The sequence below is a fragment of the Hippocampus guttulatus genome, chromosome 12 (assembly GCF_054856545.1).
Source record: "Hippocampus guttulatus isolate MCC_2025c chromosome 12, RoL_Hgut_1.0, whole genome shotgun sequence".
Taxonomy (NCBI): Eukaryota; Metazoa; Chordata; class Actinopteri; order Syngnathiformes; family Syngnathidae; genus Hippocampus; species Hippocampus guttulatus.
Genome location: NC_141272.1, coordinates 4,548,298 through 4,563,858, shown reverse-complemented (window position 1 = coordinate 4,563,858; position 15,561 = coordinate 4,548,298). Strand labels below are relative to the sequence as shown.

The window sequence follows — 15,561 nt, the reverse complement described above, 5'->3', positions numbered from 1 at the left end:
TGCACAACCTCTCTTGCCTTTCCATCCATCTGTCTTCTCTCAGCACTTGTGAGAAAGAAATGCATAAAACATGCGAGGACACAAGCACACAAAGCTTTGGTCGAAAGTCAGGAGAGGATCAAAGTGAATTTGGAAAGGGCGATAGCTTGGTAGAAGAGCCTTCCTCGCCACAAGCTGCTGTTCTTTTGAACGACACCTTAGCCAGCCTTTTTTCGCCGGCCATAGCATTGCATTGTCACAGATGTGCATTCGTCTGCTTTTAGGCTTTGTGACAAATCTCACCTTTATAATGTCTTCACTCCCTTTTCCGTTGTCTGTGTCTACAAATAATTGGAGAAAAAAAAGGGGCAAACTTGAATTATAAGAACCTAAATGCAAAATCAGGAGGTATTATGGCGCATCTGTTCAGTAATTATGCGTCCCAATTTATCTTGCTTACATGAGCCGACTGTGTGCCACATAAATGCCATGTAATCGTTCGCATAACATGTTCTTTTAATCTGCCCCACTTTACATTCACAAGAAGATTTTCCTGTTTGTTCTTATTTGTGAAGTCTACTTCAACCCAATTTCCTCACACGGTTTGGCCATTGTTCACTGTTGACTCGAATGATCCTCAGTTATTAAATAATACATGATGAGGCCAGCTGTAGAAAAAAAAACAGGGTGCGGTCGTCATTTTGTAAAGCACACATATAGTAGGAACAGATTTTTACTATCCTACAAGTATACCCAATGATGAAAACAGCAATCCCAATCTCAATAGTAATCATTCAAAACCAAAACACACATGAATGTCAACATGACATCAATTTGGCAATTATACAAACACAAATACAAATCTCATCACCTCATTTAATTTCATATAAATCTGACAACAGCAGCACAGTCATCTGGCTTATCATGTCGGCATCATAGTTCTAAAGTTAAGGGTTTGAAATTTCAGCTCTAACCCTCCGGTGCGGCGTGTGCTTGATCTACATTTACTGAAGTGGATTTTCTCCGGTCACTATACCGCCGCACCGAGCAGATGACTGTGCTATCGAGCTTTTGCCCAATGCTCAACTCCCTCGTTCCAGTTTGTATCACGTTTCTCAACCTGAACAGCAGGCCCTTAAAAAGGACACTTCTTCCTTACTCGTGGAGGGATTAATTTGTCCTTCAACATCTCCTGTTCATTGAAAAAAAGGGATAAGGCCTTAAGACACAAGGTCAACTGTCGAGGCCTCACTGACATCACTGTCAAAAACAAGTATCCTCTTCCCCTCTCAGACTCTGCTTTCGCTCTCCTACAATCAGCCACAATACTTTCCAAACTTGATCTCCAAAGTGCATATCATTTGGTCAGAATACGGGAAGGGGATGAGTGGAAAACCGCGTTCAAAGCACCTTCAGGTCACTTCAAATATTTGGTCATGCCATTTGGTCTCACAAACGCACCAGCAGTTTTTCAGAATTTAATTAACAATGTATTTTGTTTTGTTGACCTCAATGACATTTAAATTTTTTTCTAAAGACATCCCTGAACACAAACAACACGTCTATAAGATGCTTCATTGTCTTCTCGAAAAACGTCTCTACATTAAAGCCGACAAATGCGGGAAAAGGATTTTTGAGGTCCACGAACAGATCCAGATCCCGGCGGGTTGTCCCGCAGAAAGATTCTTTGTCACTAACAACTGAGGTGCGGAAGTCTTTCAGTGGGGACAGGCATCCAACTGCATGTGGCAAGTCGTCTCATCGACCCCCAGCCGACTTACTTCGACCAGTACGTGTTCCTACTCGCCCATGGTCCCACATTTCCCTCGATTTCATCACCAGTCTTCCTCCGTCTCGGGGCAAGACTGTCGTACAGTGGTGGATAGATTTTCTAAGATGGCCCACTTCGTGCCTCTGCCTTCAGCACTTGAAACTGCTCAGCTCCTAATCACTCAAGTGTGTCACCTTCGTGGAATCTCGGTGGACCGTGTGTCTGACCGGGCTCCGCCATTTGTTAAATAAATTAGTGCTGCTTGGGTTCTTTGTTGTTCTTCTTTGTAAATTATGGGAATGGAAAAAAAAAGGCTTTTCTGTGTGATTTCGGTATGAAATGTGTGTAGTAGTACGTGTTTGGCTGACACATTAATGGCTTCCATTAATGATCAAAAAGAGGTAATTTGTGTCATGAGTCTGACATCAATGACAGGCTGCGTCTGGCTGCTCCCCACTCCGTGTAATCATATGAGGCAGAAGGAGCAAAAGGGAGGACTTTGATGGAAGCGCAGAGAGGTGGAGGAGGAGAATGTTGTGCTTCCTCCTACAGCTGGTGATGTGCAGCTGTCTAGGAGGGCGGAGTTTGTCCTAAAGTCTCTCCTATGAGGGTGAGGCCAGGGGGAAAAGAAAAGAGGAGGAAGTGTGTGTGTGTGTGTGTGTGTGTGTGTGTGTGTGTGTGTGTGCGTGTGCGTGTGGTGGGAGGAGGGTGGGAGAGGAGTAGTGGTAATAACAAATGAAATGGGAACACAGGAGGGAAGAAACAATGCCTGTAAAGAACAAAAAAGAACTCTATACTGAGATGGATGGAATACCGAGAGAGGTTGCATGATGACATGGGATAAACGCAGGCAGAATAAAGATCAAAACACGCTTGTGTTGCTGTTGACATGCACTCCACATCGCATATTTTGCTGTCCAGAGAAACTCCCGTGTCCTCACTCTCCACTGATTTCAAGGCTTGGAATAAGCACTTTGGCATCACGGTTTACGAGGCAAAAATTCTCCGCCTCATCAAAACCCGTTGAATAGCAAAACTGAGAATCAAACTGCTGAGAGGGTCCCAAAAAGCTTTGCTGGGGGTTGCTCATACGGGCGTGTTGTTTTAGTACACTTTACAATTCACTTACTATAATTTTGAAAGTGTTCTCTGTATCTGCATGACTGTATTATATTCCATATATCCTTATTTGTATTATAAGTCTTAACATTGTTCATGGTTGCTGGTAGTTGAAAAAAAAAAGGCAAAGGCGACAGAGCAGCGTGCAAAAGGATGCAGTCGAGCTGGATGCTCGAGTGGCTGGGGCGGACAGCTAATCATCACAATCTCTCGTGTTCCCCTCAGACCGGCCTAATATAGTTTGTGGTAGGTAATGATGCTGAGATGCGAGCTCCCATTCTCCCGTAATTGATTTCGTGGCTATCACCGCGCGCTAACGAGCTAAATGAGGAGGACAACTGGTGGGGAGAGACAGTTAGAGAGGAAGAGAAGGCAGGCTCAGCCAAGCAAATTGATGCGTGTGGCTCGAAAAATGGAGAGGAAAAGCCTCCGAAACAAAGACGGCGGGGTTGTCGATCCGTCATGGCGGCGGTGTGCTGTAAGGAGATCAAAGCGGGTGGTGGAAAAGGGTTGAAAAGCGCCAGAGCTGCTTCCCTTTAATTTTGTGGGTGTTGCATAGAGAACAAGCAAGCGGTCGAAAGCAGCGGTGAGCACGGTAGACGGGGCGCCGGTCGGTGCGAGCCGTCTCTTCCATCTCTGACATCGGGGGCTGTTGTGAATTCAGAGTGAAAATGCTAAAATCGTTCAAAGGCCTGTTGGAGCAGCAGTCGGTCTGGCTCGGCCCACTTGCTTGTCTTTTGAGGGATGAAACACACTAGGTTCTGAGCCTTTGCTTTTATTCCACGGCAGTTTGAAGCCAAGGCTTCGGGCGCCGACTCACGATCCCGGTCAGTGTATAGTTCCTGTATATTCTCTTGACACCTTCACTTTTCAAGGGAGATTGTGCAAACTCCACACAGGGTGAGACTGTAAAACAAGCCCATGTGTCATTCTGCTGCACTGTCATGAATGCATGTTAATATTTGACAGATTGAAGTCAAAGTCGCATTCTCTCTTGTCGAGAACATGCGACACCTGAAATAGATGTGGTTACCGTAGTAAGATTAAATTCCTCAGCATTTTTATTCGTGTTATTGAATAGTCTTTGGTGATTGAAGGAACGTATTAATTAATGCCTTTAACTCATTCACTCCCAAAGACGTGTTTAAACGTCTTTTCAGACTTGATCCAGAATTGGCTGGTAATGAATGAGTTAATTACCCATTATTTTTGAAATTCCCAACATTTGAAGGTATATGCTTTGATGAAGATTATGAGGGCCAGACTGTAAAAAAAATAAGAAATTTTTAAGAAGGAAAAACAAAATGCTATGTAAATGTTAATATTCACACAAGACACTGGCTGCTCTCTCGCACTCTCTTTCTCTCTGTCTGCTGCCATATATTTCTGCCATCAAGCTGAAACCTTATATGTTACAGTTTGGTACATTTCTTTTTTTTTTTTTTTCAAAAATCTATACTATTGGTCAGGTCACACATGTGACTGCTATTTTTCCAAGTTGTACGGGAAAAAAAAGTTGAGTGAACTCAAATTTTCAAGGCAAGGAACTTCGATAAAATATTTGGCAATTCAACGAAATATTAAAAGTTTTGCTCACGTGAAAATTGCAGTTCCCACATTTTCAACCAAGAAATAAGGGTATATAGAACTAATTGTCCATATATTGTCCCCAACCTAAAGATAAAAGTAAAAACAACTGAGAAAATTGTTTTGGACCAGCTAACTTGCTTGCTTTGTTGTGCTAACTAATATGGATGCCACAAATGTAAATAATTTATACTTCAAAGTTGTTCCAACTTAAATTACTGTTTTAGCCCCCAAAACTAAAAGTTGTCTTTTTTTTTACAGTTAGGGGGCAATATAAGTCGGACATGCGCATACAATGTGCTGGATGATCACCTCTGCATGCAAGTGAATGTGTGGGCCTACGTTTTATCCAGGGGATGGCTATTCAGGGTGTCTGCATTTATGCAGGGCTGAGAGATAAGGCGTTTGCTGCTTGCTGCAAGAAAAGCAAAGAGGGTGTGTGTGTTTGTGTTTGTGTGTGTGTGTGTGTGTGTGTTTTGTGTAAGTGCAGCGGAGATGTGGCAACATCAGTGGTTTAATGGTTTGAATCTAACTTGGACCAATTAAAAGGCATGCCCGCATGCGCCGGTGTGGGCTCCCATTCATTTCAGGGGAAATCGAGGTTGAAATGAGCCATTGTCAGGCCACATGACTGCCGTGCATACTGAGAGGTAGGCCTGCAGCAGCTCTGCTAAACACTGTGGGTAGAGCACAGAGGAGAGTATTTGTCCGAGGCAGGAGGCCGCGGACAAGGAGCGGCAGTGTTCACGTTGAGCCGGAGAGGAAGGAGAGAGGAAAGGATGGACTGAGGCAGGGATGCAGACAGATGCAGGCAGAGGATAAGAGGAAGAAGATGGCAGTGAATGACAAGTGGCCTGAGATGAAGGTGCAGGGGGTAAGTTTTGAAGTACTTTGAGGAAAGACAAAGGGGGTTAGGACAAACAAACAAAAGCATGATCTAGAATAGCAGCCAGTCGAGTGCAGGCCTTCGCGAAGGAGAAAGGGGAAAACATTTTTGGACTAGTGTGGCAAAGAACTGATGTGACATCTTTCCAAAGGACAATGAGACAGAAGTCACATGACGTGGAGATTTTCATTCTTCAGTTTCAAATGATTTCAGGGAACATTATGAGTGTTTATTTCTTTAATGGAAGGGTGTGTAAAATATGAAGAATAGATGGACAGGACTGTACCATTTGGGAGAGTGGGGGTGTTTCCTTTTTGAGTGAACAGCATTTCTCTTTTTGAATTTGCACCATAATCTAATGGCTAGCCCGGCATAAAGTTTCAACAGCTCAATGAAAACAGATCGAATCAAACAATCATGTTAGCTTTTGTGCTTGGCTGAGGTGAAACAGGTTCTCGAGAATATGTGCTGATGTGAAATGAAATTGCAAAAGCATAAGCTGACCCATAAGGATGCACAGAGCTCTCAAAAGGTGGGATGGGGATTGCCTGGTACAGTAGCTCTTGCACCACTAACGTCAGCTGGAAAGCACGGTGTGTAAGTGCTGACATGGCCCCTCGGCACACACACGCACACACACTGAAAATGCCTCCCAAGACAATGCCTTAAAAATGTACACACAGCACATCATGCAAATGTTTGCGCATGTTTCACACAACAAGAAGCTCAAAGTAACTTTGACCACATTGGATCCAAGTGCCTGCATTCTAATGAACGTCCCCTAATTTGTTGAGTGCTACCTTATTATTATTTAGGAGTCGGCGATAGTTGCAACTTTATTCTAGCAGCCCGAGGCATTTGTGTCACATTTTCCAATGTGGACAGTGATCCTGGTAGGACTGACAGGCTGCTAAGTATAGTGATACGTTGCCAGTGATGCACAACTTTCTCCACTTCAGAGGCCTTTGTGTTTTGTATTCATTTTTATTTATTTTTAGAAATGGATCCCTGAAAAAAGCCAGTCTTCTAAAGACAAAGAAAGGCCTTCCATTACGGCCGTGGTAAAATTTGTGTCTTTTGTAAACAAAGCAGAGCACGGTCAAGAGTACTGACTGACAATCACAAAAAAGCAACATCAATATTTCAAACCTGAAAACTTTGCGAGAAAAGACTCAGCGGGTAAAGGAAAATGTCATACAAGGGCGAATGGAAAAAACAAAAACAGAACACGTTTAATATTAAAAGGGAACATGCCCATCCCCTCGTAGGGCACAGGGCAAAGCAACCTGACTCACGACTCGAAGTAGTGATACTTTGACTGTTATTGCTCTGGCAATTTCTGCAAATAGTTGCGCCCGCTCTAACAAATGCCATATTGAAGTCATCCACTTCAAGAAACAAGTGTCTTTTTCTACTCTTCGTCAATTCTAACTACAGTACATGAAAATTCAGAGGAAGTACAGTATGTCAATGGAACACAAGTTCCCAAAAGACTTTATTCACACTTAAGTCACTCAGCCGGACAAATGACACATCCAAAAATAAGAGCAAATATGAACTTCCATCATTAAAAGAGAAAAGCAAAAAGTGGAAAAAGCGCTAAGTAGCATGAAAGCAAAAATTGCAGCACTGCCAACTGTGACAAAATGTCCGTGTTTTTAGGTCAATCATTGACGCCAACTCGTTACGCCCATAATATCTATTGTTTATTTTGTTTTATTTTTATGCTTTATAAAACATTTCTGTCTGAATTTTGGGGGGCTTGGAACGGATTAGGGCATTTACATGGAAAACGCGTCTCTACTTACAAACATTTCTTGCTAAATAATTTCTTCCAGAACCAATTCATTTTGGAAAATGTAGTGTCCACTCAAACGCTTCAAGATGTGCGGGATTGGTATAAAACTGTGGACAGTGAACTCACTGGAAATTTAATAAACAGTCAACATGATGTTGGTGAGTTGAAAAGGAGCTAAGAATGGAGAGAAACACGACACTTCTGGTATCGGGAACATCTGGGGAAAATCGAGGGGAAAAGCTACAGCTTATAGGCGGAACTGGACGGTTTGTGTTGTCTTGCTTGTTAAGTTTGTGGGTGTTTACTGTCAGTGTTAGCGCGTGCTGTACTGAATGCATGTTTGTAGCGTGTCGTGTATGTGAGGTTGATACGCTGCTTGGTATTCAACCTCGGTATGTTGATGACACTGTCATCCTACGTGTGCTTCAGCCAGTTGCAGAGCAACCCGAGGCATTGATTATTAAGGGGGCTGACCGCTCTACTCGACGGATGCGACACAATACATCGTCACGAGGGAGCACCATCCGTTGCCCTGACAACACCAGCGCCTGTCAACACCTCTGTCTTAATAGTGACAAATTGTACTTATTACATCAATGTTAATCCCCCCCCCCCTGAACACCCCCCCCCATCCCAAAATCCCCTCAGACGAAGATATTTAGTCATTTGCTCATCAAATTGTGTCAGCATAATTAGTGGGAAGTTGGAACAGAGCCCTATTAAAAAGTAAGGCCTCAGATGCATTGTCCAGACTCATCCTCTGGCCAATTACACATCATGCAACTCTCCTTATGGATGGGGGTGGGGGGTGTTGTGGGAGAGGCAAAGGGCTTTTGAAGTGCACTGAGTATTTGAAATGTCGTGATTTGGTATTTGCGTGAACATGGATCAATCATCATGATGTGATAAGATCAAACTGACATCCATATTACCTTCGAACAGGGATGGGAAACTGGCTGCCTGCGGGCTGCACATGCCCTCTCACCACACTCTGAGAGGCCCCTTGATTAATTAAAAAATAATAATAATAATTTGGAGTTTTTTTCACAAACCCAAACAATAGTTGAAAAAATACTGAAAAACATTCAATACACTTTACACAAAAACATCCCGGAAAAAAAAAAATTAATTGTGAGCCCCTAAGTACAATTTGCTTTCCAGAATCAACTCCCTTCAGGGTTTTGACTGCGTGAAATGTACGCAAAGTTATAATGGCCCCTGTCCCTTTGGCATGTGTTTGACAGTGTGTCAACACATTTTAATTTGAACAGAGCCACCGTTGTCGAGATGTGTTCCAAATTCTCAGGCTGTATTATCCAGCTACTTTTAAAACAAGATCACCTTTTCTTTTTCCATAGTTGTGCTGATGTTCTCCTCATTTCACTCCATTGGCCTGCATGGCAACATGCTGTTTAATGGCACTGGGTTTGTGCGGGGATTACTGGATTGCTAACCTCATCAAAGACATAAACAAGGACATGACTCTTAAACCTGGGAGACCCAACTTTCACTTTCAGCACTTTTGCGCTAAGAGCACGTGTTTGTGTGTGCTCAGCAAAGTGCAAGACATTAGTGAGAAACTAATCCGTTCTCCAGTTCCTCTGATATTAGGTTATTGCCGCGATGACATAAATCTGCAACTCTCGTATTCCGGGGATGCCAGAAAACACAGTGTACCCGATGACAGTGGCAGTAATATGAACACGACTGCTGCTTAACAATATTTCAATGTTTATCTGTGGTCATTTTATCAAGACAGCCTTTTTCCAGAAGTGCACGGAGGGTATCTTCAATGAATCTTTAATTGATCATAAAGACAGTTCTGTGTTTTGTTGTTTGGATTTGACTAAAGAATGAAAAAAGCCGCGCCAAAAAGCATTGAAATGCTCTTATTCGGCAGTTGCAGTAATCCCATTACTGTCGTCAAGCAAATCTCAGTGACCAGTCCCGGTACAAATCTGATGTGGTGGAGGGGCGGTCTCATGATTTATTTACGACGACATCCCTCACTTGCTCGCTTGTTTATTAAATATGAATCGTTCATGGCAGTTGGACATTTTTTGCATGGATTACAACGCAGCAATAATTTATGATAAATGAGAGCCCATTTTCAATATAAAGAAGTGGTTCTATAACACCACTTGTCACAATAGTTTCCACTCTAAATTACGCCAACATTTTATGTGTTTGTGGGTGTGTGCATCCGTGTGTGTTTGGGGGGTGGGGGGAAAATGAAATCTTTGTATCTGCCGTTTCGACCTTATTTTACAGATTGAATCAACACTGTGTAATACAACTCAAAATGAACATCTTCAAATGTTTCGTAGCGGAGAGTAGTGGCTTTGTTGCTCAGGTGCCTTATATTATTATTGTCACTATATTTTAGGGTTAACTTCCTCTTTCAGCATTCATTCGTAGTGCGTTCATTATTTTTTTGTTTTGATTTCTCAAGAGTCAGGCCCCAATGTTAGGGCATTCGTTTTCAACATTTTTTTCATATTAACACATACCCGAGGGGATACAAATCATAAGGATGAAAAGGAAGATGTTTATGGCAGCAGCTGCGAGATTGCAATGTTCTGAGCGAACTAAACACCGCTTTAGCATTCAGGACACGCACACCGCTAGAGAGAACATGCAGGAGGCAGGAGAGGAAGTAGAATGAGCCAAACAGGAACACAGAGGTTTTTGAGGGGAAAGAAGACACAGAGACTCTCTTAGCATTCTAGCATTAATGCCAAAACCCTCGCTTCAAACCAAGGACGCCTTCTTCAACACAGTGTCAATGGCGGCTCTTTCATTCTTGTGCATTGCTGAAATCTATTCACACAGCAGGTGCATTCACAGAAAGACACTTTTACAGGTGCAGGAGGCTTTTTCAATCCAATTTTAATCGTGCTTTCAAAGTGAACTTTAATCTCAAACCTGGATTATGCCTCAAGGCAAATCTTTTCAATACAGTCTAATTCTATCTCATGCACAAATAATGTCATGATGTTCCATTATTCAACTCGAGTACAGTGATGATTTAGGAATTTAGTGATTTATTTTAGCTCCTTTTATTGATCACCTTTATAATGTGCTGCAGGGTTTTTTTTTCTGCTTTTACCTGTGTGCAAGGAGCCATTAGTGATGCAAGTTGTTGACAGAATCCAATTGATCACAGTCCATCTTAGTTTTTTTTCAGCCCCATCCCTCTCTCATTCTGTCATCACACAATAAACTGAGCTCGAATGTCTTAAAAAGAATACGGTTGCATCCAGGCGCTTGAGAAAATTGCGGTGGCTGGCAGCGGCTGCGGTGAAATACAATTTCGTCTCACTCAAGATGGATTCCGCTGTGAGATTTCGGAGGACCGGTACAGAAACAAAATGGAGAAGCCGGGAGGGAGGAGAGAAAAGAATGAGAGGAGCAGAATGGAGTGTACAGCTTCGCAATCGACACTTGTGTTTTGTTGTGGCCGCTAGATTGTGGTTAACTGCGGGAAAACGTCTTTACTTTTTAGCCCTTTTCATAACCGACTTGTGAAATATTGGGAGGCTTTTTGCAGAAATGAAACCTACACGCAGCCAGCAAGTTTGGAAAATTATATTTAGCCGTCTCTTTGCTTTTGTATCCCTCCCCCCCCCCCCCCCCCCTGCTCCTCATGCCCTGAGATGATGTCCTCCCACTATTGTCAGGAACGCTCACATGCGCACGTGCCGCAGGCACTTAAACACACACACGCTTGCACATGGTTAGACCCTCGCTACTTGCCTCCACCTTCATAAATTTCACTTGCTCCGAGGATATTCCACTGCATGTAAACCAGTAAAAGCCCTTCAGGACATCAAATCCAAAGGATCTGTTGTCTATTCTATCTAGGTCAATGCTTACAATAGCTTTGCCATTCCTTCCCCTCTGCCACTTTGCTCTTTATCCCCCCCCCCCCCCCCCCCCCACACACACACACATATACCGCCCATTTGCTGAGCCCCACAAGGTTTCTTTTGTTTTGTAATTTTAATCATCAAAAATGTAAGCATAGTACACATGCCTTTGCCTTTCTTCCATCCAAATTAGTCTCAAGCGGAGTATTAAAGAAAAACTTTTGCCGTTTGGCATAATTACAGTGGATTTTAATGCTTCTGATTAACATTTCATAGCTAATTGCTTTGGACTTTGTTGTTGCGAACGTGCTGGTGTTGCATATGAAAATCGGAGCAGTAACACGTCCGTTTAGTGTGTGAGAGTTTCATTTGTTATGTATCGGGGTTGACGTTATGCGACCGTAGGGCGCTTACATCTATTTTGTTAAGCTACATAGAAAACAGACCTGCTTGCACATGCATTTTTCATGGAAGCTTGAAGCACCTATCTGGGAAGCCATTTTGTCCCAAAATCGCAACAGTAAATATTAAAACTGCACCACTCTGCAATCCAAATACAATACCGTGTATTGTATTTTGAAGGCATTCTAGCTGCAGTAACTGCAGACCACTTCAGTAAATATTGACAGGTCTACTCCTTTTTTTTTTAAATAGACAAAAATAGCGCAAACACCCACTGTTCCCTTTTATCAACGAAAGTGAATCACCCCATTTTGATCTTGTTTTGCCCCCACAAAGCCTCAGTTCGGTCTACTTTTGTACAAAGTAGAAATCACCCTCGCTGCCTTCAATGCCTCAGCGCAATCAAAACAACTCACTCAGTGGAATGTAATGTACAGTTGGAAACCCCTGTGTGCTCATGTGCGTGTGCGGGTGTGTGTGTGCGCTGCAGGACAAAGATATGTCATCACGCCTACAGGAGCCTTGTACATTTTGGACGTCCTGCCTGAGGATGGGCTGAATAACTACCGTTGCACCACACGTCACCGCTTCACTGGGGAGACTCGACAGAGCAACAGTGCACGTCTCATTGTGTCAGGTATGAAGTCACGATACACTAGTAGAAAAGAGACATAGTAATGACACTGTTATAGATTATATGACAATATTAGAAGGTCACTGATACCACCACTATGTTGGAGGGATAGACCTCTCAACGCATGATGTGCAACAGCCATGGTTGCCATTTCCAAATTGTACTTCAGGTTTGACTTTGAAATTTGACTTGAACTACATAGCACATCATCATTTCGACAAGAACAATTCACAAATTTAGTCAGACAAACTTGAGTTTGTTGCAGCCGCATGTGTCCCTTCTCTATTCTCCCTTCTCCCTTCCTCCCATGTAATTCCCCCGAGCCCCAACAAGTCTTGAGAAAATTAGCTTGTAGTTTTGGTGTAATCCGGCGAACCGATAAGGGGACAAAGCAAGACTTGTAAGAAAACAAAGTGTCCTTGGCCTAATTTTCAAGAATTTTGCGTTCTACAAGTAAAGCTTAAATGCAATATGACCGTAATGCTGCTCTCTGTATGTTAATAGCTCGCTGGCTCAGCAAGGCACCAATCCACAGTGCTTTTTTTGAACTTTCTCTTCCTCACCTACCACGTCACATACTTTCAAGGACAGAATCTTCACCCACAGAGTCACTATTGGATTCTGCTTCCCAATGCCGAGCGACACTCATAAATAATTAACGCTAACGCGAAGCTCGCCTCTTTCCAGACCCCAGCAATGCCGAGCCAGGCATCTTGGACGACTTCGACCACCGCGACGTGATGATTAATCATCGGGTGGAGCTGCCCTGCAAGGCATCCGGCTACCCGTTCCCCAAGTACCGCTGGCTCAAGGACAACAGCCCGCTGGAGCCAGATAGTCGCTTCCGCCAGACCATCACGGGCTTACTGATAGAGAGCACGCAGCCGAGCGACTCTGGGACATATGTTTGTGAAGTTTGGAATAGCTACGGCAACGCCGAGGTCATGGGCCGCCTGCATGTCAGACGTGAGGCTTTTTCATTCTTATTAAGTTGCGTTGAACAAAAACCTTCTTGAAGTTGAACCTCCTTTGTATCCTCAGAACCTTTGAAGGCGATGGTCAGCCCACGGAAGGTGAAAGGCAGCGTGGGCAGCAAGGTGTCTCTTTCATGTAGCGTGAGCGGCTCCGACGAGTACGAGTTGTCATGGTACCGTAACGGAGAGATCATTTACCCCGGCAACAACGTCCGTTTCACCGGTCTCAACCGGGAGAATCTCATCATGGAAGGAATGTCAAAGAGTGATGGTGGGGCCTATCAGTGCTTTGCCAGGAAGGGCAAAATGTCTGCTCAGGACTTTGTGCAAGTCATCCTTGAAGGTAACAATTCGGCAATAGGTATTTGTATACATGCATACATGTGCAATATCACACACACACACACACACACACACAAAAATCAATGTAAGGTTTACATCTCATCCATAGGGCACCATTAATGTCATTATCCCTGATGCCACAAACACATGCAAAAGCACAAGCGCATGCATGTAATGTGGTTACCTCAGCAGTGTTGCTCAGGCAACTGTCTCCTGCGGCCATGAAACTGTAAAAAGATTATCTATAATCATGTGCAGCAGACCCAGATTATCTGATAATAAATGGCAGATATTTCAAAATGCAGCTACACTTCTTTGTTTGCCTAAAACCTCCGGAATGAAAATGTAATAAGTATGGCTGCCATCATGTCCCAAACCAAATGACAGAAATACAGAGAACATATTCTGGTAATATGATCATATGATTCTGATAGTTTAAGGCTTCTACAAAGCTTGCTGATAAGCTGATCGTTTGAATCGGGTGTGTTGGAGTAGGGAGGGATCTAAAACAAGCAGGATATGGCTCCGAAAGTGGAGTTCCCGACCCCTGTTTTAAACCTTTAACACCTATCTCGAGGAATAGATGACAAAGTCTTAGACACAGTCCAAAATCTTTTGGGAAGTCTTTCCTGAAGAGAAGGGATCAATATATTATTTTCTTCCTTTAGCTGTACTGACTACGTGTCCCAATTGCGTCCAAAAACGCATTTGGGCTTAATTGATGATGATGATGATGATGATTCAAACAATGGCGGCATAGTTGAATAGAGGTTAGCCCATCAGCCTGGTTCTGGTTCAAATTTCAGCTCAGGCGGTCCTGTATGGAGTTTGCATGTTCTCACTGTGCTTGCGTGGGGTTTTCTCGAAGGACTCCAGTTTTCTCCGGCATCCCAAAACATGCAAGAGCTCTCAAGAGGGAACCAAAGTCAAATTTTGTAAGGTGACTGTTTTTTTTTTAGTAGTTGTAAATCAAAGCCGATTTTAACGACTGTCCAATAATGTATGCCTGAGAAAGCTGGGATCGACGATATTTGTCAGCGCTTACTTGTTTCCATCCAATTAGTGACTGCCGTCTCACCAATGTGGCACAGTTCGGAAATGCCCTAGTTTTGTCAAATTGTACCTGCAATGTGATTTTTATACTGTATAAAGAAAGGCAATACTCGCGATGGTAAATATGTCCACGTTATAAATGAATACAAAATGGAAGACTTTCTACCTGCGAGAGTAATAGGCGGCGATTATTTCTATCCACCCAGTGAGTATGATTGTACCTTGGTGATTGTGCCCTGAAATTACGTGTAGGCTGCCACAATGTTTTATTCATCAGCGCATCCCCATTGCGTCCTGTCGTCCTCCGCAGATGGTACGCCAAAGATCCTCGCCTCCTTCAGCGAAAAGGTGGTGAACCCGAACGAGCCCGTCTTCCTGGTATGCAACATCAGGGGCACGCCGCCGCCTCGGTGCATGTGGTCTCTGGACGACGACCCGGTCATTAAAGACAGCCACCATCACCTGGGACACTCGGAGACCCACGAGGGCCACGTGGTCAGCCAGCTCAACGTGACGCACACGCAGGTGCAGGACGGCGGCGTGTACCGGTGCACGTGCAGCAACTCGGCCGGCCTCGTGTACCACCAGGCTCGAATAAACGTAAGAGGTGCTTGTCAAATCAGCTCCTCCAAAAACAACAATACACATACCTGTCTGTCTTTCTGTCTGTCTGTCTGTCTGTCTGCCTGAATGCTGCACACATCTGAGCGTTGAGCAAGAGAATTGTCAATTTACTTGGTTTGTATTAGCTTTCGCTCACTTTTTTTTTTTTTTTTTTGCTCAGTGCATCTTAACAACTTTCATTTATTTCTTTGTATTTTTTTTCTGCCCTCAACGTAATTTTTTTTACGTTATTGTGCTTTTTATGCATGCATTATTACATGAATTCAAACCTCCCCTCAGATGTTGAACACTTGAATCTGCATGTAATTCTGCCGCTTTCCGCTGAAACGAAAAATTTGAGCGCTAAGTGAAACAATCGGCAATAGTTCAACACGATGTTGATGGCAAGGACCACATAGGAAGCTGGTATTTGTTTTATGAGCACTTGACATTGTCTTGTGTGATCTCCTGCAAAGGGACTGTTTTGTGTACACATCACTGCAGCAAGCGTCACAGCTCTTGCAGCCTAACACCACGGCCGATA

At 43.5% G+C, this 15,561-nt stretch overlaps 1 protein-coding gene across 2 annotated transcripts in view; it reads left to right on the top strand.

Annotated features, from left to right (window-relative positions):
- Positions 1-15,561, top strand: part of dscamb (Down syndrome cell adhesion molecule b) — a 76,568-nt gene that overhangs the window by 38,633 nt on the left and 22,374 nt on the right. For both annotated transcript variants that reach the window (XM_086125330.1, XM_086125329.1), the window contains exons 4-7: positions 11,902-12,048; positions 12,733-13,011; positions 13,087-13,362; positions 14,725-15,021. In XM_086125330.1, coding sequence (XP_085981456.1) covers positions 11,902-12,048; positions 12,733-13,011; positions 13,087-13,362; positions 14,725-15,021 — 999 coding nt within the window. The remainder of the gene's footprint in view (positions 1-11,901; positions 12,049-12,732; positions 13,012-13,086; positions 13,363-14,724; positions 15,022-15,561) is intronic.